The sequence below is a fragment of the Furipterus horrens genome, unplaced genomic scaffold (genome assembly GCF_987537825.1).
Source record: "Furipterus horrens unplaced genomic scaffold, mFurHor1.1.pri manual_scaffold_8, whole genome shotgun sequence".
Lineage (NCBI taxonomy): Eukaryota > Metazoa > Chordata > Mammalia > Chiroptera > Furipteridae > Furipterus > Furipterus horrens.
The window spans coordinates 54,582,886-54,608,639 of record NW_028327178.1 but is presented as its reverse complement, the minus strand read 5'-3'; the positions used below and the strand labels follow the sequence as shown (position 1 = coordinate 54,608,639).

The window sequence follows — 25,754 nt, the reverse complement described above, 5'->3', positions numbered from 1 at the left end:
CCCTCCTACTCCCCCGCCCCCCAACCCTCTGGTCCCTGACAGTCTATTCCATGTTTCCATGCCTCTGGTTGTATTTTGCTCGTTTGTTTGTTTTATTCATTAGGTTCCTGTATTAGGTGAGATCATATGGTATTATTCTTAGCTGCCCAGCTTATTTCACTAAGCATAATACTCTCCAGTTCCATCCATGTTGTTGCAAAGATAGGAGTTTTATCTTTCTTTATGCTGCACAGTATTCCATAGTGTAAATATACCACAGTTTTTTGATCCACTCATCCACTGTTGGGCACTTAGGCTGTTTACAGTGTTTGGCTATTATAGATAGTGCTGCTATGAACATAGGGGTGCATAGGTTTTTTTGAATTGGGGTTTCAGGATTCTTCGGGTATACTCCTAGTAATGGAATTGCTGAATCAAAAGGCATTTCCATTTTTAGTTCTTTTGAGGAAAATTCGATACTGTTTTCCATAGTGGCTGCCCCAGTCTGCATTCCCACCAATAGTGCAGTAGGGTTCCCAGTTCTCCACATCCTTGCCAACACTTGTTGTTTGTTGATTTGTTGATGGTGGCCATTCTGACTGGTGTAAAGTGGCATCTCATTGTGGTTTTTATTTGCAACTCTCTGATGACTAGTGATGTAGAGCATTCTTTCATATGCCTGTGGACCCTCTGTATTTCCTCTTTAGAGAGGTGTTTGTTCAGGTCCTTTACCCATTTTTTAATTGGATTGTCTCTCTTCTTGGTGTTGAGTTGTATAAGTTCTTTATATATTTTGGAGATCAATCTCTTGTTTGAGGTATCGTTGGCAAGTATGTTTTCCCGTATGGTTGGTTCCCTTTTTACTTGCTGATGTTTTCTTTAGCTGAGCAGAAACTCTTTAGTTTGATATAGTCCCATTTGTTTATTCTTTTTAAAAAATTTCCTTGCCTTAGGAGATATATCGGTGAAAATATTACTATGTGTGATATTTGAAATTTTACTGCCTATGTTTTCCTTTATGACTTTTGTGGTGTCACAGCATACATTTAAGTCTTTGATCCATCTTGAGTTTATTCTGCTGTGTGGTGTAAATTGATGGTCCAGTTTTATTTTTTTTCACGTTCCTGTCCAGTTTTGCCAGCACCACTTTTTGAAGAGGCTCTTCTCACTCCACTTTAAGTTTCTTCCCCCTTATCAAATATTAATTGACCATATAGACCGAGGTTTATTTCTGGGCTTTCTAGTCTGTTCATTGATCTATATGTCTGTTCTTATGCAGTACCAGACTGTTTTGATTACCGTAGTCTTGTAATATAGTTTGATATCAGGTACTGTGATTCCTCCTACTTTGTTCTTCTTTCTCAAGATTGCTGTGGCTATTTGGGGTCATTTTTGGTTCCATATAAATTTGTGAAGGTCTATGAAATATATCATTGGTATTTTAATAAGGATTCTGTTGAATCTATAAATTGCTTTGGGTAGTATGTACATTTTAATGATGTTGATTCTTCCCATCCATCAACAGGTATTTGCTCCCATTTATTTGTATCTTCCTTAATTTCTTTCTTCAGTGTTCTGTACTTCTCTGAGTACAGGTCTTTCACCTCCTTGGTTAAGTTTATTTCTTAGTACTTTATTTTTCTTATTGCTATAGTAAATGGAATTTTTTTTTTCTAGTTTCTATCTCTGATATTTTATTGTTAGTGTACAGAAATGCCTTTGATTTCTGAATATTGACTTTGTACCCTGCTATTTTGCCAAATTCACTTATTATGTTGAGTAGTTATTTGGTGGAGTCTATAGGGTTTTCTATGTATACTATTATGTCATCTGCAAATAATGACAGTTTTACTTCCTCCTTTCCAATTGGAATGCCTTTTATATCTTTTTCTTGTCTGATTGCTGTGGCTAGAACTTCCAAAATTATGTTGAATAGAAGTGAAGAGAATGGATATCCTCTTCTTGTTCCTGATCTTAGGGGGAAAACTTTTAGTTTTTGCCCATTGAACATAATGTTGGCAGCAGGTTTCTTATATGGCCTTTATTATGTTGAGGTATGGTCCTTCTGTTCTCACTTTTCTGAGTGTGTTTATTATAAATGGGTGCTGAACTTTATCAAATGCTTTTTCAATATCTATTGATACAGTCTTGTGATTTTTGTCTTTCATTTTGTTTATGTGGTGTATTACATTTATTGATTTGAAAATATTGTACCATTCTTGTATCCCTGGGATGAATCCCACTTAATTGTGGTGTATGATCTTTTTAATGTATTGCTGGATCTGGTTGGCCAATATTTTGTTGGGAATTTTAGCATCTATGTTCATCAGCAATATTGGCCTTTAGTTTTCTTTCTTTTCTCTGTCTTGATCTGGTTTTGGAATTAGGGTAATACTGGCCTTGTAGAAAGAGTTTGAGAGTCTTCCCTCTTCTTGGATTTTTTGGAGTAATTTGAGAAGGATGGGACTTAGTTATCCCCTAAATGTTTGGTAAAATTCACCTGTGAAGCTCAGGTCCAGAGCATTTGTGTGCTGGGAGTTTTTTTATCACTGCCTCAATTTCACTCATTGTTATAGGTTTATTCAGGTTTTCTGCTTCTTCTTCATTCGGTTTTGGAGGATTATATGTTTCCAGTAATTTGTTCATTTCACCCAGGTTGTCAGATTTCTTGTCATGTAGTTGTTCGTACTAAGTCCTTAAAATCCTTTGTGTTTCTGTGGTGTCTGTTGTGATACCTCCTCTTTCATTTCTGATTCTGTTTATTTGGGTCCTCTATTTTTTTCTTGATGAGTCTGGTGAAAGGCTTGTCGATTTTGTTTATTTTTTCAAAGAACCTGAATTTTATCAATCCTTTGAATTTTTCTTTTGGTCTCTATGAGCTAATTCTGCTATGATCTTGATTATTTCTTTCCTTGTACCCACTCTGGGCTCTCTTTGTTGTTCCCCTAGTTCTTCTAGATATTGGGTTAGGTTCTTTATTTGAGATTCTTCTCTCCTTTTTAGGTAAGCCTGTCAGGACTTCCCTCTCAGGACTGCCTTTGTTGTGTCCCGTAAGTTTTAGGCTGTTGTGTTTGTTTCCAGAAACTTTTTGATTTCTTCCTTGATGTGATTGTTAACCCATTCATTATTTAATAGCATGTTATTCATTCTCCATCAGTATGAATGTTTTTGAGTTTTTTCCTTGAGGTTGGTTTCCAGTTTCAAGCCATTGTGAGCTGAGAAGATACTCGATATAATTACAGTTTTCTTGAATTTGTTGAGGCTTGTTTTATGTCCTACCATGTGGTCTGTCTTTGAAAATGTTCCATGTGCATTTGAAAAGACTGTATGTTTTGTGTGAAAAGTTCTGTATATATCAATTAAGTCTATTTGATCTAGTGTGTTGTTCAATGCCACAATATCCCTGGTGTTTCTTTGCTGGAAGATGTGTCCCTTGTTGACAATGGGGTGTTAAAATCTCCTACTATGAATGTGTTGTTGTTGATATCCTTTCTGAAGTCCTTCAGGATTTTTCTTATATATTTGGGTACTTCTGTGTTGAGTGCATATATGTTTACAAGGGTTAGATCTTCTTGATGGATTGTTCCCTTAAGTATTATAAAATGGCCTTCTTTGTTTCTTTTTATGCCTTTGTTGTGAAATATATTTTATGTGTATAAGTATTGCTACCCCAACTTTATTTCACATCCATTTGCTTGAAATACTTTTTTCCATCCCTTTCCATCTGTGTAAATTTTTTGTTGTTCTGTGGTGGGTCTCTTGTAGACAGCATATATGTGGGTCATGTTTTCTTATCCATTCAGCTACCCTATGTCTTTTGATTGGTGCATTTAATCCATTTACATTTAAGGTTATTTTTCTCTCTTTTTTTTTTGGCTTCCCCCCACTCCACCCACCCCTTCTCCCACAGTCAATCCCTACCCCATTGTCCATATCCGTGGGTTATTTATACTTGTTCCTTGACTAGATCCTCCCTGTTCTCACTCTCTTCCTCTACCTCCCTGCCTCCCCCCTGGTAACTGTTAATCTGCTCCTTGTTTACATGCCTCTGGTTCAATTTTGCTCATTTGTTTGTGTTGTTCTTTAGTTTCATTATTTGGTGATATCATATGGTATTTGTCTTTTGTTGCCTGGCTCATTTTGCCAAGCATAATTCTCTCTAGTTCCATCAATGTTGTTGCAAAAGATAAGAGTTACTTCTTTCTTTCTGCTACATAGTACTCCGTTGTGTAAATGTACCACAGTTTTTTGATCCACTCATCTACAGATGGGCACTTAGGTTGTTTACAGCGCTTGGCTATTGTAAATAGTGCTGTTATGAACATAGGGGTGCATAGGTTCTTTTGAATTGGTGTTTCAGGATTCTTCAGGTATAATCCTAGGAGTGGAATCGCTGGTTCAAAAGGTAGTTCCATTTTTAGTTTTTTGAGGAAGTTCCACACTGTTTTCCATAGTGGCTACACCAGTCTGCATTCCCACCAACAGTATACTAGGATTCCCTTTTTCCACATCCTCACCAGCAAAGGTTATTATTGATAGGTACTTATTCATTGTCATTTTTCCTTTGTACCTGTGTTCTGTCTCTCCCTGTTTCTTCATCTTATTGTTTTTAAGTATATTTTATTGATTTTAGTGTTACAATAGTTCCAATTCTTTCCCCCCCCCGCTCCCCTCCGTCCAGCACCCCCCCCACCGACAATCCCCTCCCCAAGTCCATGCCCATGGCTCACCCCTTCATATATTCTTCTTCTTTAAAAAAAAAAAATTAATTAATTAGTTAAATATTTTAACAATAAAAAATAACAATCCCTCCCTCTCAGACTTAAGACCCTTTACAATCTTATAAAGGACAATGGACGAAGGTCTCGAGCTCCTCTAGCTGCTTCAAGCTGGACATGGTCGTCGTCCTACCTACCCTTGGGTCAAGAAATCCCTAATAAGAGTGGGGGTGTGGAGGGGAGGGTGGCCTTCCCACAAGGGGAAGGATCGTGCAGACTCCAGGTTGGTTGGCTGTCTCTGGACAACGGCATGCTTGGTTTAACAGGCTGGCATCCTTGTTGTATTCTGGGGTCAACAGGGTTAAAGGACATCATTCAATCCGTAACCACTAGATGACAAAAGACAGGTATTAATTTTTCAATGTCCAACATTAGGGAAAAGAAGGGCTTCTTTAGAGGAAGGTATGCCAGGTACATCTCCCCTGTCCAAAACCCTTTTGCCCATTATACTTAGTTTGGACTGAGGGAAATATTTTAGGTTTCCCCCCTCTCAGGCCTCTGGGCTCTTTCTGTCCAAGCCATTAGGATAGAAAAGAGAAACCAGTTTTAAAGTGAAGCCCACAGACCACCCCGTTCTTCACCAACCCAGCCACTTAGTTCAGCCAAACCATTGAGTCTCAGGAGGCAGCAATGCAGACAGGATTAAGTGAGGCCTATACGTACAGACAATCACTCAGGTAATGAGATCGTAGGCTTATGCCCTTTGAAAACAGAAAACACATGTTAATTTATGTAACATAACCCACACACAAGTTTATAGATCTGTAGGACTGTCTTATCGGAAAGACATCCAGTTGCAAGGCATTTGACATTCTTCTTGCCTGTAAATGAAACATCTTTGATAATGCCACAGACATAGTTTAACTTTCAAATGAAAACAAATTTTAAATGAAAAGAAACTTTAAATATGTTTAGCTGCACTACTTTATAGTCTACCACTGGGCATTGTGTTCTTCCTTGAATCTTGATTTTTCTCCCTAAGATTACCCTCCTTGTCATTAAAGGGACTGCATTAAGTTCATTTTTAATTTATCCTGTTCATTTGCATAAACACAACAAGAGCAGCGAATGATCACTTATGATCTTTAGTTCTGTTTTGCTGGAACTTACGCAAGGAACATTTAGGGTGACCTTCAGTCTGCCCTTCAGGGCACAGAAGTTGAGCCACATACCTGGCATTCAGCCTTGCCTGTAAACACCTGTCTTTTCCAGGTCCTCCTGGTTTTCCATTGTGCCTTAAAGTCCCTTCTAGCCATCTTTCAGGAAAACAACCTTTGTTTCTTCCCTGGAAAGATTGCTATGGACCGCTCATCCATCCAAGGTACCAGGCCTTTTATCTTGTGGACTTTTATTACCTTTGAAAGTCAGTCCCAGTTGCTCATGGCTTTTTGGTAACAACCAAAGCCCAAGCATGTCTCCTTTAGGCATGACATTCCAGTCAAAGTCTTAGTCAAATAAATCGTTATTAACAACTGGTCTTATTAGTTTTATTCAAAGAAACTTAGGTCATTACTTACTTCTTTAGAATGCCAAATTCTGGAGGAATCCGATAGGGAGAAAATATATACAGTGTGAAGGAAAATCCTTGTCCTTCTAATATTCACTGAACTTGCATTTCTATTCTTTATATTTTTATTTTTCCCCCCACTAAAAAATTTTCTGTTTGTTTGTTTTTCCATTACAGTTGTCTCACTTTTTTCCCCCTCTTGCTTCTCTGCACCCTGTCCCTCCCTTCTCCCACATTCAGTCCCCACCCAGCTGTCCATGTCCATGGATCATTTATACATGTTCTTTGACTAGACCCTTCCCTTTCTTACCACTTCTCTCCCTCCCATCTCCCCCTTTGTTACTGTCAGTTTATTCCTCGTTTACATACCTCTGGTTCAATTTTGCTCATTTGTTTGTGTTGTTCATTAGTTTCCTTTAACAGGTGATAGCATAAGGTAATTTTCTTTTGTTGCCTGGCTTATTTTGCTAAGCATAATTCTCTCTAGTTCCAATCATGTTGTTGCAAATGGTAGAAGTTCCTTCTTTATTTCAGTACTTATTCATTGTCATTTTCCCCCTTTGTACTCGTGTTCCTCTCTGTCTCTTTCTGTTTCTTCATCTTCTTAAAGCAGACCCTTTAGCGTCTCTTGCAGTGCTGGTTTGGTGGAGATGTATTCTTTTAGCCTTCCTTTGTCTTGGAAACTCCTTATTTCACCTTCCATTTTGAATGAGAGCCTTGCTGGGTAGAGTATTCTTGGTTGTAGGCCTTTGTTTTTCATTACTTGGAATATATTTTGCCATTCCCTTCTGGCTTGTAGTGTTTCTGCTGAGAAATCTGATGATAGCCTTATTGGAGCTCCCTTGTATGTTTTTAGTTGTTTCTCTCTTGCTGCTTTTAGGATTCTCTCTTTGTCTTTGAATGTTGGCATTTTAATTATGATGTGTCTTGAAGTGGGCCTGTTGGGGTTCATCTACATTGGGACCCTCTGTGCTTCCTGGACTTGCATGATTCTTTCTCTCTTCATGTTAGGGAAGTTTTCTGTCATTAGTTTTTCAAAGAGGTTTTCTATCCCTTGCTCTTCTTCTTCTCCTTCTGGAATTCCTATGATACAGATATTATTACGTTTCATGTTGTCCTGCAGCTGTCTTAGAGCCTCTTCAGTCTTGTTCAGCCTTTTTTCATTTTGTTGCACTGTCTGTGAGTTTTTGTCTACATTGTCCTCCAGCTCGCTGATCCGATCTTCTGCTTCCTCTAGCCTGTTTTTAATTCCTTCTACTGTGTTCTTCAATTCAGAGATCGTATTCTTCATTTCCTCCTGGCTCTTATTGATAGCTTCCATGTCCTTTTTGATGCTGGTATAATTCTCAGTAAGTTCCTTATAGTTCTTCTGGAGTTCACTGTAGTTTTTCTGGAGTTCTTTGTAGTGTCCGCTGAGCTCATTGAGCTTCTCCATAATCCGTGCTTTCATTTCCATATCTGATAGTTTGCTCCCCTCTATTTCATTTAGCACTCTCTCTGGGGTTTCTTCCTTTCCTTTCGATGGGGGGTTGTTTCTCTGTCTCTCCATTTTTGTGACTCCTATTGTTTGTTGGTGCTTCTTAGAATGATCTGCACTTCCTGGATCTGCCCCTGGTGGCGTCAGATCCTGTACCAGTCTGGGCCTAGGCAGCCTGTTGGAGACTTCCAGGGATCTACTGCCTTTGTCTGTCTCCTTTAGTTGATAATCTATTCAATCTGTGATTAGCCGTCAGGCTTAAGGACCATGGGTGTGGCAGCTTAATTCCTGTAGCCTGGGCCTTTGCTTCCCCTCAGGCTGACGCCACTTGGCCGGGAATGGTCTGCCTGCAGTGTGGGGATGAGACAGCCCAGGCACCCGGCCGGCCGCTTCCCCAGCTCTCCCCTCAAAGCCACCACACCAGACTCTCCCCAAGCATCTCCAGTCCTCTCTGCTTTTCCTCCGCTTGAGCCCAGGGTAAGTGGGGGCCAAAATATTTTTGTATGTGATCCGCTTAAGAGCTCTTTTTCTCCAGCTGTTTCTTTCCGGCTAGCAAGAAACCCTGTGGCTTTTCGCTTTTCTCAGCTGGATACTATTTTACTTTCCACTCTGTTGCTGTATGCTGGGAAGCTCAGGTGGGGGTTTAGACCCTGCCCTTCTCAGGGGGAATCCCCGGCTGCTGAGCTGTTTCTCAGTCCCTTCAGCTGCCACCCGTGTGAGCCCAGCCAGCCCTTCCGCGTCTCCGCACTCCCTACCGGTCGCGTTGTGATGTAGCGGCCTTTTCTGTCTCTCCGTGGTTATAAGACTTCTCTCCAGCTGGTGTTCGGTTGGTTATTCCAGATGATTTCTCCAATATTGCGTTGTAAATCCAGACTAGTTCTGGGAGGAAGTTAGTGTAGCTTCCACTTACTCCTCCGCCATCTTGTTTCTCTCTTCATCTTATTAAAGCATACCCTTTAGCATCTCTTGCTCGATGGTTTTGTGGAGATGTGTTCTTTTAGCCTTCTTTGTCTGGGAAACTCCTTAATTCACCTTTCATTTTGTATGAGAGCCTTGCTGGGTAGAGTAGCCTTGGTTGAAGGCCTTTGTTTTTCATTGCTTGGAATATTTTTTGCTATTGCCCTCTGGCTTGTAGTGTTGCTGTTGAATAATCTGATGATAGCCTTAGCAGAGCTCTCTTGTATGTTATTAGCTCTTTCTGTCTTGCTGCTTTTATGATTCTCTCTTTGTCTTTGAATTTTGTCATTTTAATTATGATGTATCTTGGAGTGGGCCTGTTTGGGTTCATCTTCATTGGCATTCTCTGTGCTTCCTGGACTTGTGTGATTTTTTCTCTCATGAAGTTAGGGAAGTTTTTTGTCATTACTTTTTCAAACAAGTTTTTTGTCCCTTGCTCTTTTTCTTCTCATTCTGGCATTCCTATGGTACAGATATTATTACATTTCATTTTGTCCTGCTGCTTCCTTAAAACCTTTTTATTCTTTTTCAGTTTTTTCATTTTGTTGCATTGTCTGAGAATTTTTTTCTACATTGTCCTCCAGCTCACTGATCCGATCTTCTGCTTCATCTAGCCTCCTTTTGATTCCTTCTACTGTGTTCTTCAATTCAAAAATTATACTCTTCATTTCCTCCTGGCTCTTACTGATGGTTTCTGTATTCTTTTTAATGCTGGTGTAGTTCTCAGTAAGTTCCTTGTAGCATCCCTGGAGTTCTTCATAGTTTCCTTGGAGTTCTCTACAGTTTTCTTAGAGCTTGCTGAACTCATTGAGCTTCCCTGTAATCATTATTTTGAATTCCATGTCTCATAGTTTGCTTACCTCTATTTCATTTAGCACTCTTTCTGGGGATTCCTCCTTTCCTTTTGGCATGGGAATTTTTTCTTTGTCTCCCCATTTTTTATGACTCTTCTTTTTTGTTTCTGTTTCTTAGATTGATCTGCTTTGACTTCCTTTCTTTGTTTTGTGCCCTGTGGTAGGAGACCTGTGGGATTCAGTTATTCAGTCCCCTGATCTCTTGAAGTTGATGCTCTTTGGATGCCCTTTATGCCATTTATTTGGACTGTCTGGTTGTACTTGGGTTTTGGTTGTTGTTGTTGTGTTGCTCTTTGGTGGGTCCTTCTCTCCAGCTAGCTGACTGAGGGTCACTCCTCCCACCGATTCTATAAGCTGTTGTAGAGGTGCAGTTTCTTTACTTCCTGGATCTGCCCCTGGTGACCTCAGATTGCTTCCCAGTCTGGGCCTAGGCAGCCTGTTTGAGACTACAAGAGATCTACTGTTGTTTTCTGTCTTTAGTTGTTAATCTATTCAATCTGTGATCAGCCATTAGGTTTAAGCACCGAGGGCAGGGCTGATTAATTCCTGTGGGTGGGGCTATTGCTTCCCCTCAGGCTGATGCCAGTTGGAGGGGAGGGATCTGCCTGCAGCATGGAGAATGAGTCAGCTCTGGGACCCGGTCACCTGCTCCCTCAGTTCTCTCCTTAAATCCACTGCCCCAAACTCTCCCCAAGTGTTTCTAGTCCACTCTGCCCTCCGTCTCCTGGAGCCCAGAGTAAGTAAATGCCAATGTATTTTCGTACATGGTACCTTTAGGAGCTCTTTGTCTCTAGCGGTTTCTCTTAGGCCAGCAAGAAACCTCGCAGCTTTTCACTCTTCACAGCTGGATGCTATTATACTCTCTGCTCTGTTGCTGTAGGTTGGGGGCCCTGCTGGGGGTTTAAACCCCACCTTTATCAGGGGGAACCCCCAACTGCTCAGATGTTTCTCTGCTCCTTCAGCTGCCACCTGTGGGAGCCCAGCCAGTTCTCTCACAACTTCCTACCAGTCATGCTGTGGTGAAGCGGCTTCTTCTGTCTGTATGTAGTTATAAGGTTCCTGTCTAACTAGTGTTCAGTTGGTTATTCCGAATGATTTCTCCACAATTAAATTGTAATCCAGATTGGTTCTGGGAGGAGGTTAGTGTATTTCCACTATCCTCCGCCATCTTGGATCCTCTAAATGTAGTGGTTTTAAGTTAGAGCAGTTTGTAAGGCATCATACTTCATCTTTCAGAGCAATGATTTTAAGTGACAGAACATTTTACTCAAAGGAAATAATAGATATCCAGGATATTAAAGGGGGTGAGTGCAAAAGTGGAGCTAGAGAGAAGTGGAATGTGTGAAGGGTCTGGAATCTAACTTACTGAGCTTCTCATTCTCAAATGTTCTCTTGTGATGATTTCCATTAGCAGGCTAGTAAAATCTAGTGAGTATTCTCACAATGTGAGATCCTTATGCTGAGGCTGAGCTGTAATAATGAATTATATTCATGTTCAACCTCTGTATCTTACACAGATATAAAAATAATAGCTGTGTGGAAATTCAAGGGAAAAAATTATTTCCCTGGGATTTGTATAACAGTTATCCAGTCATTATGAATCATCCCAGGCATATAGAGTTTGGGACTTGAAGATATTTATAAAAGAAAATATGATAAGAGAACTTGTAATAGCCGAGTGGAAAGACATGCTCACAGTGAAATAGAAGGGTGTTTAGGAAAATAGTTAATTTTTTAACTTCTGTGGACAACGTTGAAGTGAAAGTCAGTCTATATTGAAAAGCACCATTGTGTGTTCAGTTTCTTCTGTAGCTAAAATAACCTGCTTTATAAAGCGTCTGTCCAGAAAAAGTCCAGGGCATAGGTCTTGGCATTTATATGGGATGGTCAGGGTAGGCCATTTGAATAAGAATGAGAAGGATATGTGGGAATTAGCTATGTGTATATTTGGGTAAAGCATTGTAGGGGGAGAGAACAGCCAGTGCAAATGCCCTAAAGCTAGAGTGTGAAGAAATAGAACTGAGGTATGTTTTCTCAGCTCTCCCCTTTTTTTTGATAGGTGAGGGCAGAGTGCTGCTGCTGATATATATCACAACCTGACAGAGCCTGAGGGTGCCCAGAGGCAGTTCACCTCTTAGATCTCTTTTCTCTCACCATTTTCATTGTTTTAAAAAATAGAAGACAGAATGGCCCTGGCTGGTGTGGTTCAATGGATTGAGCACCAGCCTGTGAACCGAAGTGTTACTGGTTCTTCTCCCAGTCAGGGCACATGCCTGGGTTGTGGGCCAGGTCCCCGGTTGAGAGTGCATGAGAGGCAACCACGCATTGATGTTTCTCTCCCTCTGTTTCTCTTTCACTTCCCCTCTCTCTAAAAATAAATAAATAAAATCTTTAAAAAAAGAAAAACAGAATGAAGTCTCTTCTGGTCAGTAGAATAATATATTCTTTAATTCTTTGGGGGATGGAGTCTGGGTTGCAGTCATCTAGGCACACAGCAAATGTGTGCCTCTCCTTTTTGGTCTCCTCCCTGCTCAATTCTGATTTTAATACTTCCTGAAGATTGTGGACTTTGGTTGAAAACTTGTTTTTAAGTCATCAAAGATTGATTAAAAAACTAACTAGCCCCAGCTGGTTTGGCTCAGTGGACTGAATGCTGTCCTGCAAACCAGAGGGTTGGTGGTTTGATTCCCAGTCAGGGCACATGCCTGGGTTGCAGGCTGGGTCCCCAATTTGGGGTGTGCAAGGGCAACCGATTTATGTTTCTCTCAAATGTCGATGTGTCTCTCCCTCTTTTTCTCCCTTCCTTTCCCTCTCCTTAAAAATAAATAAATACAATATATTTTTTTAAAAAGATAACTAATAATCCCCTAGCAAAAAATTAGAGATTTTGCTTATCAGAAATATTGTATATACCAGAACATCTGGTACATCTTTAAAAATAGAACACCGAGAGTCCTAATTTACTAATAATGTAATAATGATATTACTGAGATTTTAACGTAATACCACACCAGAGGTTAAGAACCCCCTATCTGCAAATCAGTTACAAGTCATGAATTCTATTCTTTTTCCTTGTATAATTTCTCAATTCATACCCATTTATTTTAGCAAAAATAAAGTAGAACTTTATTTAGCTGTTTTCTAAGAATTATTTAACCCATGAGGGGCAGCGGCAGCATCAGGACACTTATATTCCCAACAGGACCATTCTCGTTGTCTAGTGTCAGTTCTGCAATCTTATCTCATGTCTGAGAGTCTTGTGCCACTTCCACCTGCTTTACTTTCACCCCACCATTCACCTTTGAGTGGACCCCAGACATGTCAGTTAGCATTTCTAGCTTTAATTTCCCCAGTAACATGGCTCATGGTTGGGACTAAATGATGGTTGCCAAAAGCTTAGCATTTGTTAGCTGCCCCTAGCATCCTATTGCAGCCAAGAGCAGCAGTGGAAAAGAGCAAGGCTCTGGGAAACAAATAGGAAATGGGGATGGGGCAGTACAGGGAACTAGGATATGCACATTTTGGGAGTTCTTTTCCCCAGAGGCTGTAAATGCAAGGTTCTGCTACGTTTGATTATATTTTAAATACAACATTGTGAGGTAGATAGTGGCATCTTCCTTTTAAAGGTGGGGAACAGGAGGCCCAAACAAGGAACTTGGACAAGGCCATGGCTTGGGAGTGGCAAGTGTCTTATTACATACTCTCAGGCAGGAAACCTGATCTCTCTTTTTAAAAAATAATTATGGCCCTGGCCAGGTGGCTCAGTTGGTTGGAGCATCATCCCCTACACCAGATGGTTATGGGTTCAATTCCTGGACAGGGACATACCTAGAGTGTAGGTTTGATCCCAGTCCAGGTGCATATGGAAGGCAACTGATCGATGGATCAAAGTTTCTCTCACACATTAATATTCTTTGTCTCTCTTTCTCTTTCCTCCCCTTCTCTCTTTTTCCCTTTCCCATCCCCCATCTTTCTTCCTATGTCTCTAAATTCAATAAACATATCCTTGGGTGAGGATTTTAAAAATAATTTTTAATAATAATTATGGAAACATTCTGAAACAAATATACTTTTTTCTCCTAATTTCTTTCCTAGGAAGAGAAGAAATAATACATTATTTATACTGCCTTCTGTTTAAGTCAGAGTAGTTTTGTTCTTTCTGTATTAATACTCCTGTGCATTATTAAGAACAAAAAAGCAGGCAGTATTATTCTTATTTTGCAAATGGTTAATCTGAGATGTTGAGAAGCTAAAAATAAGTGGTTTAAAATGATTCATATTAAGTAGTCATTATTTTCATATAAAACAAGCTAGGTTTCATACAGTGGATTTAAAGTCAGGTAAAATGCAATTAGGAACATATACTTAGCAAAATATATTAGAGTTGAATTATTGTGAGTAGGAATGCTATAACACAAACTTATAATTAATATGTTTTACCTATCAAGATGTTTTTTAATTGCAAATGTTGAATTAATGCAATTTCAAAGATTCCAGTAAAAAGATGAATAAGTTCTGAGGATCTAATGTACAGTACAGCATGGTGACTATAGTTAACAATATTGTATTGTATACTGGAAAGTTGTGAAGAGAATGGATCTTAAATATTCTCACCATTTAAAAAAATATAATTATGTGAGGTGATGGAACTGCAACTAACCTTAATGTGATAACTATTTTGCAATATATATGAATCAAATTAAAAATATATAGAAGACACTTTATATATTGAAATTTACTCATTAATTACTTGACAAATATATATTAACCATCAGAAAGTTCCTGTGCTTATATTAGCTTCTGATAACAGAAATCTGAGTCATGAAGTCTAGTGGGAAGGCACAAACAAATGCAAAATTAGTGTTGATAAGAACTATAGAGGAAAGGTTTATGGTGCTATATAAAAGTATAGCAGGAAAATTTGGCTTAGTCAAGGAGGAAGGGAAGGTTTCCATGAAGAATTGGTGATTCTCCTGAAAATGCTATCAGTACTACTGTCTTCAATAACCCTTTTGTGTGTATTTTAAGGTATCCATTAGAAATTTTAATTTGAGGAGGTAGCTTAATGAAATTTTTATGCCAAATATTTTTATTTCAACTGATAGAATCTTAAGAAGATTCAAGAAATGGAAAAGAGCAATGAATCTAACACAGACCTGGAAGAGCTGAAAAACGCTGACTGGGTAAGATAGCTGGATATTCTCCCCATTTTGTATAGTGTTGAACAAATATTATAGCTGATTGTTAAAGTCTGTAGCATAAATTGTTATTACATGAATTTGAATGCCAAGTCTTACATTTGAGGAATACCAATTCCCTATTTTTAAAAACTATCTAATTTTATTAGAATTACCTCCAGTATCTCTGGGAAGTTTTAGTGTTTTAAAATGTTGACCTTTCTGATTATATTAATACTATAGCATATTCTTGTAAGTCAAAGTTTAAACTCTATTTCAGGAGAAGGTATAAAACTATAGTGTAGTATTATATATTTATTTAATGAATAGTTACCAGATTAGGGCCCTGGAGATGCAAAATGAGTAATATGGGGTCCTTGCCTTCATAAAACAGAATATAGATGTCTAGAACAGATGATGGCAGTGTATTCATGTGACACACTACTGGTACTAGATCCCTGAATCCCTGACCTCATATATGATTTAGAGGCAGGCAGGTATGACAGCCCTGGGGACAGGACAGTGAATGCCACAGAGTTAGGCTGATGAATGTTCAGATGTCAGTGGGAAGCACATTTTAAGATTCTGATTTTTCAGGTTAAGTACACTGGATAAATAATGACATCATTAAATGAGGAAACAATGACAATTTGGGGGATATGAACAACTTGCTTTTGATCATATTAGATTTTAATTGTTTGCCATGTCTTTTCTAACCACTTTATTAAGATGTAGCCAACATAAAATACATGCAAAACACTGGATAAATAATGACATCATTAAATGAGGAAACAATGACAATTTGGGGGATATGAACAACTTGCTTTTGATCATATTAGATTTTAATTGTTTACCATGTCTTTTCTAACCACTTTATTAAGATGTAGCCAACATAAAATACATGCACATACTTAAAAAGTACAATTTGATAAATTTTGACATGCATATATGCATACATACTCAGGAAACTGTCACCAAAATCAAAATAATGAGACTCTCTATCACTCTTCAAAGTTTCCTCATACCCTTTTATAATATTACTTCTTGCCTTCCTCCTCCCCAGTTTCTAAGCAACCAGTGATCTGCTTTCTGTCATATAGATCAGTTGGCATTTTCCAGAATTTTGTATAAATGTAATCAGTAGTATATACTGGTTTTTCTTGGCTTATTTCATTCAGCATAATTCTTTTAAGATTTCATCCATGTTATTGCCTATATCAGTAGGGTTTTTTTTATTATTGCCAATTAGTATTCCATTCTTTATCAATTCTTCTTCAGATGATCTTTGGGAAATTTGCTGTTTGTGGTAGTCTTAATTTATTGAATATATTTTTACTGAGATATTTGGAAAGATACTAACCTAGAACATTAAAGAAAGAGTAAGGTTAAAAAAGGAGACTTTCAGTCAAGATGGAGGCATAGGTAAACACGGCTCACCTTCTCGCACAACCACAGCAAAAATTACAGCTAAACTATAAAAACAGATGTCACCTAGAATCATCAGAAAATTGAGCTATATGGAAGTCCAACAGTCGGCTCACCTTCTCGCACAACCACAGCAAAAATTACAGCTAAACTATAAAAACAGATGTCACCTAGAATCATCAGAAAATTGAGCTATATGGAAGTCCAACAGTCAAGGAATTTAAAAAGTCATTCATACAGATGAGTAGGAGGGACACAGATGCAGAATGGGCAGTCTGACACCCACATGTAGAGGATGAAAATCGGAAGGGATACCTGAGAAGTGAGGGATCAAGCCCCATACTAGATCACTCAGACCAGGGTTCCAGTGCCAGGAAGATAAGACCCAATAACTTCTGGCTATAAAACCCAGTGGGGGGACTTCTGACCAAGATGGAGGCCTAGACAGATAGGCTGGGTCTTCCTCCACAACTAAGAAGGAATACAACTACCTCAAAACTAGACACAACCAGAAGTTTCAGAACATCAAGCTGTGTGGAAGTCCAACAAACAGAGATATAAAGAAGAAATACTCATCCAGACAGGTAGAAGGGGCGGAGCTGGGGTAGAGAGGATGCGGTGTGGTGGTAGCAGCAGTGGTGGCAGTGGCAGGCCGGTGGAAAGCAAAGTTACATTTTAAAAACTCAGGAGGGACTCTTAGGTAGTGTTCCCAGCTCCTCACCAGACCGCACAGCTCACAGTCCCAGCACCAGGGAAAATCAAGCCTTATTGCTTCTGACAGTGCAAACCAGTGGGGATTGGGACAGAGGCAGAAACTGCCAGTCTCTCAGCAGGGTCTGCTTGTTTAAAGGGCCCCCACAGTCCTGGAATGTCCTCAGACCCACCCACTCTGGGAAGGATGGCCAGGGCAACAGCTAGAGGGGCACCAGTCCCATATGGAAGTGGGAGAAGTGCCTGTAAAGGGGGCAAGTGCTGGGCAAGTGGCATTGTTCCCTCTCAGACCCCTGTCCCACATACAGCACCAGTGTGGTGAGACAGGTCACTCTGTACTGACGAATCCCTAAGGCTCTTCCCATTACCACATAACAGGAGCGACAGCTTACCTAAGACACAGAGGCAAACACATAGGAGCCTGTCAAGATGAGAAGACAGAGAAGTATGGCCCAGAAGAGGGAACGGATCAAGGTTCCAGTGGGAGAACTAAGCGACGAGGAGAGAGCCAACCTAACAGACACAGAATTCCAAACGCTGGTGATAAAGATGCTCACAGGCTTGACAGATATGCTTCAGTATGGCAAATGCATAAGGGAAGAAGTGAAGGCTATGCTAAGTGAAATGAAGGAAAATCCACACAAAACCAATGATGAAGGGAAGGAAACCAGGGTTCAAATCAATGATTTGGAACATAAGGAAAAAAAAAACAGTCAGCTAGTACAGAATGGAAAAATAAGAACTGAAAAAAAATGAGGAGAGGCTTAGAAACCTCTGGGACAACTTTAAATGTGCCAACATCCGAATTGCAGGGGTGCCAGAAGGAGAAGAGCAAGAGCAAGAAATTGAAAACTTGTATGAAAAAATAATGAAGAAAACTTCCCAAATTTGGCACAGGAAATAGACATAGACATACAAGTTTAGGAAGCACAGAGGGTCCCAAACGAGCTAGACCTAAAGAGGACCACAGCAAGACACATCATAATTAAAATGCCAAAGGTTCAAGACAAAGAGAGAATCTTAAAAGCAGCAAGAGAAAAGTGGAGAGTTGTCTACAAAGGGGTGCCTATAAGACTATCAGCTGATTTCTCAAAAGAAACTTTGCAGACAAGAAGGGACTGACAGTATACAATGTGATGAAAAACAAAGACCTACAGCCAAGATTATTCTATACAGCAAAGCTATCATTTAGAATGGAAGGGCAGATAAAGTACTTCCCAGACAAGGTAAAGCTAAAAGAGTTCATCATCACCAGGCCATTATTATATGAAATGTTAAAGGGGTTTATTTTTTAAAAAGGATCAAGACTATGAACACTAAAATGACAACAAACTCACAACTATCAACAACTGAATCTAAAACATAAAAGCAAAATCCAACTAAGCAAACCAGAATAGGAACAGAATCATAGGGGATCATTTGGAGGGTTATCAGCTGGGAGGGGGAGGGGAGAAATGGGGAAATGGTGCAGGGATTAAGAAGCACAATCAGTTTGTACAAAACAGACAGGGGCAAGAATAATATAGGAAAGGGTGAAGCCAAAGAACTTATATGCACCACCCATGGTCATGAACTAAGGGGCATGGGATTGCTGGAGGGAAGTATGGAGTACTGGGCAGAGGGGAACAAAGGGGAAAACAAATTGGAACTACTGTAACAACATAATCAATAAAATATACTTTAGAAAAAAAAAAAACACCAGTGGGGGTTGCAGCTGCAGAAGAAACTGCAAGATTCTCAGGACTCTCCTCTTAAAGGGCCTGGTAGAGATTTAGGACTTATACAGATTGATCCTACTGAACTTCAGCACCAGGGCAGCAGATGGAAGGGCACCAATGGCATACAGGGAGAAATTGAAGTGTCCGGCATCAGGGAGAATGCCAGGGAACAGCTTACAGAGAAAACTCCAGAGGCCTGGCAGCAGCGTTGTCCATATCCTGAGCCCTCTCCCACACGAGGCACAGAGCGGAGACACCATATCAGACTCCATCAACCAGGTTCACATGGGTTGCCCCACCCTGGCAATTCCCCAAGGCACTGCCTCATCCAACTTACAGTGCACTTTTCTGCAATAGGTCACGATACTAATACAGGGAGCCAAAGCATTTCTACCTAATAGAAACAAAAACACCGAGGCCAAAATGAGGAGACACAGAAATATGGCCCAAATGAAAGAACAGAAGAAAACTCCAGAAAAAGAGCTAAACAAAATGGAGATAAGCAATCTATTGGATGCAGAGTTCAAAACACTGGTTATTAGGGTGCTCAAGTAACTTATTGGGTTCTTTAACAGCATGAAAAAGACCCAGGCAAAAGTTAAGTTTACACTAAATGAAATAAAGAAGAATTTACAGGGAACCAACAGTGGGAGCGAATGAAGCTGAGAATAAAATCAATGACTTAGAATATAAGAAAGAAAAAACATTCATCAATCAGAACAGAAAAGAAGAAAATAGAATACAAAAAACAAGGAAAAGCTAAGGAGCCTCTGGGACCATTTCAAACGTACCGACATTCACATAATAAGCATGCTGGAAGGAGAAGAGAAACAGCAAGAAATGGAAAACTTATTTGAAACAACAATGAAAGAAAGCTTCCCTAATTTGGTAAAGGAAATAGACATACAAGTCCAGGAAGCACAAAGAGGTCCAAACAAGGCAGACAAAAAGAGGGCCACACCAAGATACATGATAATTAAAGGTTAAAGATAAAGAGAGAATCTTAAATGGGGCAAGAGAAAAGAAGAGAGTTACCTAGAAAGGAGTTCCCATAAGACTATCAGTTGATTTCTCAAAAGAAACTTAGCAGGCCAGAAGTGACTGGCAAGAAGTATTTAAAGTCATGAAAAGCAAGGACCTGGAACATAGAATACTCTATCCAACAAAGCTGTTATTTAGAATGGAAGGGCAGATAAAGTGCTTCCCAAACAAGGTAAAGCTAAAGCAATTCATCATCACCAAGCCATTATTATATGGGATGTTAAAGGGACTCATTTAAGAAAAAGAAGATAAAACTATGAACATTAAAATGGCAATAAATTCACAAAATCAACAATTGAATATTAAAAAGAAACTAAACAAGCAGAACATTAGGAGAGTTATCAGTTGGGGTGGGGAAGGAGGAGAATGGGAAAAAAGATGAATGGATTAAGGAGTACAAGTTGATGGGTACAGAATAGACAGGGAAATGTTAAGAACAGTGAAGGAATGGAGTAACCAAAAAACTTATATGCGTCACCCATGAACATGAACTAAGTAGGGTGGGGTAGAGTTTGCTAGAGGGAATGGTGAGTATCAGTATCATGTGGATGGGGACAGAGAAGGAAAAATTGGGACAACTGTAATAGCATAATTAGTGAAACATATATAAATAAAAAGAAAGAGTAAGGTTAAAAAACAAATAGCTTGTATTGTCTTATAATATTATTTTTCACTTAAAAATAATACTGATATTCAGGTTTCCTTTGTATAGAATACTCTGGCAGTTTTGTTCTAGGTGTATTTCATTTGGCTATTAAATTTTTAAATTTGTTTTCCTGGATATTAAAGCCAGCTACATAATTCCAGGTGTTCAGAAGTTACCAAATAGTTAGTACAAACTTGAACTAAAAATTAATTTATTGTCTTATGGCAACCTCATTTAAAAAGCATGATGGGTGAGGTGGGTGAGGATGGTGGCCAAGTAGGTGGAAGCTGAGTCCACTTGCTCTTGCACACAACTCAGACACTTGGCAAATCATCCAAAAAAAAAAAAAAAAAAAAAAAAAAAACTGAACATTCAGCGGAATCTTAGCTGATATGAAGTTTGGAATCCAAGGAGTACAGAAGACTCTTCACAACAGGCACATAAAAGACATGGCAGGGGTTGTGACCCTCAGTCAGTCAGCTGGAGGGAAGAACCACCAACGAATGAGCCACCAATAATCAAAGCCCAAGTACAAGAGAGCCCACATAAACTGAAAAAAGAGCAACCATAGAGCATCATCAGGAGATGAAAGACACTGCACAACTGAGTCCCATAGAACTTGTATCACAGAAGTCCACCCCACCAAAACAGGCAGACAAAGTTGAGCAACCTAAGACATGGAAGCAAATGAAAAGAGTCACCTAAAGTTGGGAGACAAAGAAAGAACTCCAAGTTGAAAAAAATGAAGAAATCCCCAGAAAGGGAGCTAAATGAAATTAAGGCAAGCAATCTATCAAACATAAAGTTCAAAATAATGGTTATGAGGATGCTCAAGGAACTCAGTGAGAACTACAAAAAACTTAGCAACATGAAAAAGGACATATTTACTATGCACAAGAACCAGGAAGAAATGAAGAATGCACTATCTGAAATGAAAAACATACTAGAAGAAATTAAAAGTTAGATGAAGCAGAAGACTGAATCAGCGAGCTGGAACAAAAGGGAAAATGAAATACGCAGTCATCAACAAAATGAGCAAAGACTCAAAAAGAATGAGGATAGTTTTAAGGGAACTTCAGGACAACATGAAATGTAACAATATTCGCATCATAGGAAGGAGAAGAGAAGGAGCAAGGGATAGAAAACGTGTTTGGAAAAATAATGATAGAACTCTTCCCTAACTTGGAGAGGGAAAGAGACATGCAAGTTCAGGAAGCACAGAGGGTCCCACTCAAGATGAATCCAAAGAGGCCCACTCTAAGACAGACCATAATTAAAATGAAAAGTTTTAGAGAAAAAGAGATAATCTTAAAGGCAGCATGGGAGAAACAAGGGAGCTCCAATGGAGTATCTGAGCTGATTTCTCAACAGAAACACCAGAAGGGACTGGCATGAAGTATTCCAGGTAATGAAAAGCAAGGACCTATAACCATGACTACTCTATCCAGCAAGGCTTTCATCTAAAATGGAAGGTAAAACAAGAGCTTCCGAGACAAAAGAAGGCTAAAAGAGTACACCTGCACCAGCCTAGCACTACAAGAGATGCTAAAGGGACCGCTATAAAAAGAAGAAAGACAGAGAGAGAATTATAGGTACAGAAAAGATGACAAGTAATAAGTCTCTATCAGTAATAACTTTAAACATAAATGGATTAAATGCTCCAATCAAAAGACATAGGGTAGCTGATTGGATAAGAAAACAAGACCGGCATATATGCTGTCTACAAGAAACCCTACTCAGAGCAAAATATTTATACAGGTTAAAAGTGAAGGGATGGGGAAAAATTTCCAAGCAAACAGACAGGAAAAGAATGCTGGGGTAGCAATACTTATATCAGACAAAATAGACTTCAAAGAAAAAGCCTAAAAACGGGACAAAGAAAGTCACTACATAATACTTAAAGGAACAATCCAACAGCAGGGTATATATAACCTTTGTAAACATATATGCACCCAACATAGGAGCACCTATATATATATAAAGAAAATCTTGGAGGACTTCAAGAAAGATAATGATGAACAACACAGTCATCAAAGGGGATTTTCAACACTGTACTGTCAACTATGAATAGATCTTCCAGACACAGCATCAGCAAGGATATTGTGGCATTGAACAACACTCTGGATCACATGGACTCAACTTATATATACAGAATCTTTAACTACAAAGAAGCAAAACATATATTCTTTTCAAATGCACATGGAACATTTTCAAAAATAGGACACACGGTAGGCCACAAAACAAACCCCAACAAATTCAAGTAAATTGAAATTATTAAACATCTGCTCAGATCAAAATGGCTTGAAACTGGAAATCAACCTCAAGGAAAAAACTCAAAAACATTCAAATATATGGAGACTGAATAACATGCTATTAAATAATGAATGGGTCAACAATGACATCAAGGAAGAAATCAAAAGGTATCTTGAAACAAATGAAAATGGACACACAACAATCCAAAATCTATGGGACACAGCAAAGGCAGTCCTAGAAGAAAGTTCATAGCAATACAGGCCTACCTAAGAAGGATAGAAGAATCTCAAATAAACAACCTAACCCCACATCTAAAAGAACTAGAGGAACAACAACAAACAATGCCAAGAGCAAGTTGAAGGAAGAAAATAAAACTGGGCTGAATTAAATGACACAGAGACTAAAAGATAAACCCAGGAGCTGATTCTTTGAAAAGATAAACAAAATGGATAAACCTGTAACCAGATTCATCAAGAAGAAAAGATAGATGGCCCAAATAAATAAAATCAAAAATGAAAGAAGAGAAGTTACAACCAATACCACAGAAATACAAAGGATTGTAAGAAATTACTACAGACAACTATATGCCAAGAATTTGACAACATGGGTGAAATGGACACCTATCTAGAAACATACGATCTGCCTAAACTGAAGCAATAAGCAGGAAGCCTGAATAGACCAATAACAATGAATGAAATTGAAGCAGTAATGGAAAACCTCTTGGGCACACAAAGCCCTGGACTGGATGGCTTCACATGTGAATTTTACCAAACATTTAAGGAAGAACTAACTCCTATCCTTCTCAAACTACTCCAAAAAATTAAAGAGGAAAGATTCCCAAACTTTTTTACAAGGCCAGTATTATCCTAATTTCAAAACCAGGAAAAGGCACAACAAAGAAAGAAAATTACAGGTCAATATTGTAAGAACGGTGTTGCTCAGAGAACCATGAGGACGCAGCAAGCATAAGAATAGAAGTTTGTTTGAGGGAATTAGCAAGCGGGGAGGAAGTCGTGCTGCAAATGGCCCAACTCCAGGGCCCTAGGGAAGGAGGGGGCTGTTCTACAGGGGGAAGAAAAATGGCATTATTGAATTCAGTCGTTATCGTGCAGGTGCGAGTCTCGGGACTGATCAAGGCCAAATGGAGCTCGGCTTGACACTCCCCACTATCATGGGAAACTCCCAGACAGCTGCAAGCAGGTGGTGGGAGGGGGTATGGTGTGGGAACCTAGGCTGTCAGATATCTCTGAAGAACATAGATGCTAAAGTCCTCAACAACAAAAATACTGGCAACCCCGTTTCAGAAATTCATTTAAAAAATCATACATCATGAATGATCAAGTGGTATTCATCACATGGTTGCAGGGATGGTACAATATTTGCAAATCAATAAGCATAAAACACCACATAAACAAAATGAAGGACAAAAATCACATGATTGTATCAATAGATGCTAAAAGAGCATTTGATAAAATCCAGCCCCCCTTTATGATAAAAACACTCAGCAAATTGGGAATACAGGGAACATACCTCAACATAATAAAAGCCATATATAGAAGAAACATGTAGCCAACGTAATACTCAACAGGCAAAAACGAAATGCTTTCCCCTTAAGATCAGGGACAAGACAAGGGCATTCGCTTTTATCACTCTTGTTCAACATAGTACTGGAAGATCTAGTCACAGTGATCAGACAAGAAAAAGAAATAAAAGGCATCCAAATTGGGAGGAGTAAGTAAAACTGTCATTATTCACAGATGACGTGATAGTATACTTAGAAAACCCTATAGGCTCCACCAGAACACTCCTCAACCTAATAAGCGAATTTGGCAAAATAGCAGGGTTCAAAGTCAATATTCAGAAATCAATGGCATTTTTGTACACCACCAATGAGAAATTAGGAAAAAATCCCATTTACTACAGCAACAAGAAAAATAAGTATCTGGGAATACGTAAATTTAACCAAGCACATAAAAGACCAGTACTCGAAAAACTACACAACACTGAAGAAAGAAATTAAGGAAAAAAGAGATAAATAGAAGCTATACTGTGTTCGTGCATTAGAAGAACTAAAATCTTTAAAATGTGCATACTACCCAAAGCAATCTATACATTCAATACCTTCCTATTAAAATACCAATGACATATTTCACAGATCTAGAGCAAATAGTTCAAAATTGTATATGGAACCAAAAAGACCCCAAAGAGCCTCAGCAATCTTGAGAAAGAACAAATTACAAGGGATCACAATACCCAACATTAAACTATATTATAAAGCCACTGTAATCAAAACAGTCTGGCACTGGCATAAGGACAGACACGTAGATCAATGAACAGACTAGAGAACTCAGAAGTAAACCAAATCTCTATGGTCAATTAATATTTGACAAAGAGGACATGAGCATACAGTGGAGTAAAGGTAGCTTCTTCAATAAATGGTGTTGGGACAACTGGACTGGTACATGCAAAAAATAAAACTAGGCCACCAACTTACACTATACACCAGAATAAACTAAAAATGAATAAAAGACTTAAATATAAGTCGTGACACCATGAAAGTCCTAGAGAAAAACATTGGTGGGAAAATTTCAGATGCACCACATAGCAATTTTTTTGATGGCATATCTCCTAGGGCAAGGGAAATAAAGGAAAAAATAAATGGGACTACATCAAACAAAAAATCTTCACAGCTAAAGAAACCGTCATCAAAATGAACAGGGAGCCAACTGTGTGAGAGAACATATTTGTCAATGATACATGGGACAAGTGTTTGATCTCCAAAATATATAGTGAACTCAAGCAACTCAGCAGGAAGATGACCAATCCAGTTAAAAAATGGGCAAATGATCTAAATAGACACTTATCCAAGGTGGACATGCAGATGGCACCTAGACATATGAAAAGATGCTCAACATCACTAGCCATCAGAGAGATGCAAATTAAAACCACACTGAGCTATTACCTCACACCTGTCAGAATGGCCATCATTAATAAATCAACAAACAACAAGTGCTGGTGAGGACGTAGAGAAAGGGAAGCCTAGTACACTGTTAGTGGGAATGTAGACTGGTGCATCCACTGTAGAAAACAGTATGGAATTTACTTATAAAACTAAAAATGGAACTGCCTTTTGAGCTAGCAATTCCACTGCCACCTGAAGCCAAGCTGTATTGACTCCGTCTTTCCCTTGGACCCTTCAGCTGCGAAGAGAGGGGGGGTCTGCTGCATGGG

The 25,754-nt window shown here is 39.0% G+C and overlaps 1 protein-coding gene across 2 annotated transcripts in view; it reads left to right on the top strand.

Moving 5' to 3' along the window:
* The window catches only part of SPIRE1 (spire type actin nucleation factor 1), a 326,738-nt gene that overhangs the window by 184,659 nt on the left and 116,325 nt on the right, over nucleotides 1-25,754 (top strand). For both annotated transcript variants that reach the window (XM_090285845.1, XM_090285844.1), the window contains exon 5: nucleotides 14,658-14,735. In XM_090285845.1, coding sequence (XP_090141971.1) covers nucleotides 14,658-14,735 — 78 coding nt within the window. The remainder of the gene's footprint in view (nucleotides 1-14,657; nucleotides 14,736-25,754) is intronic.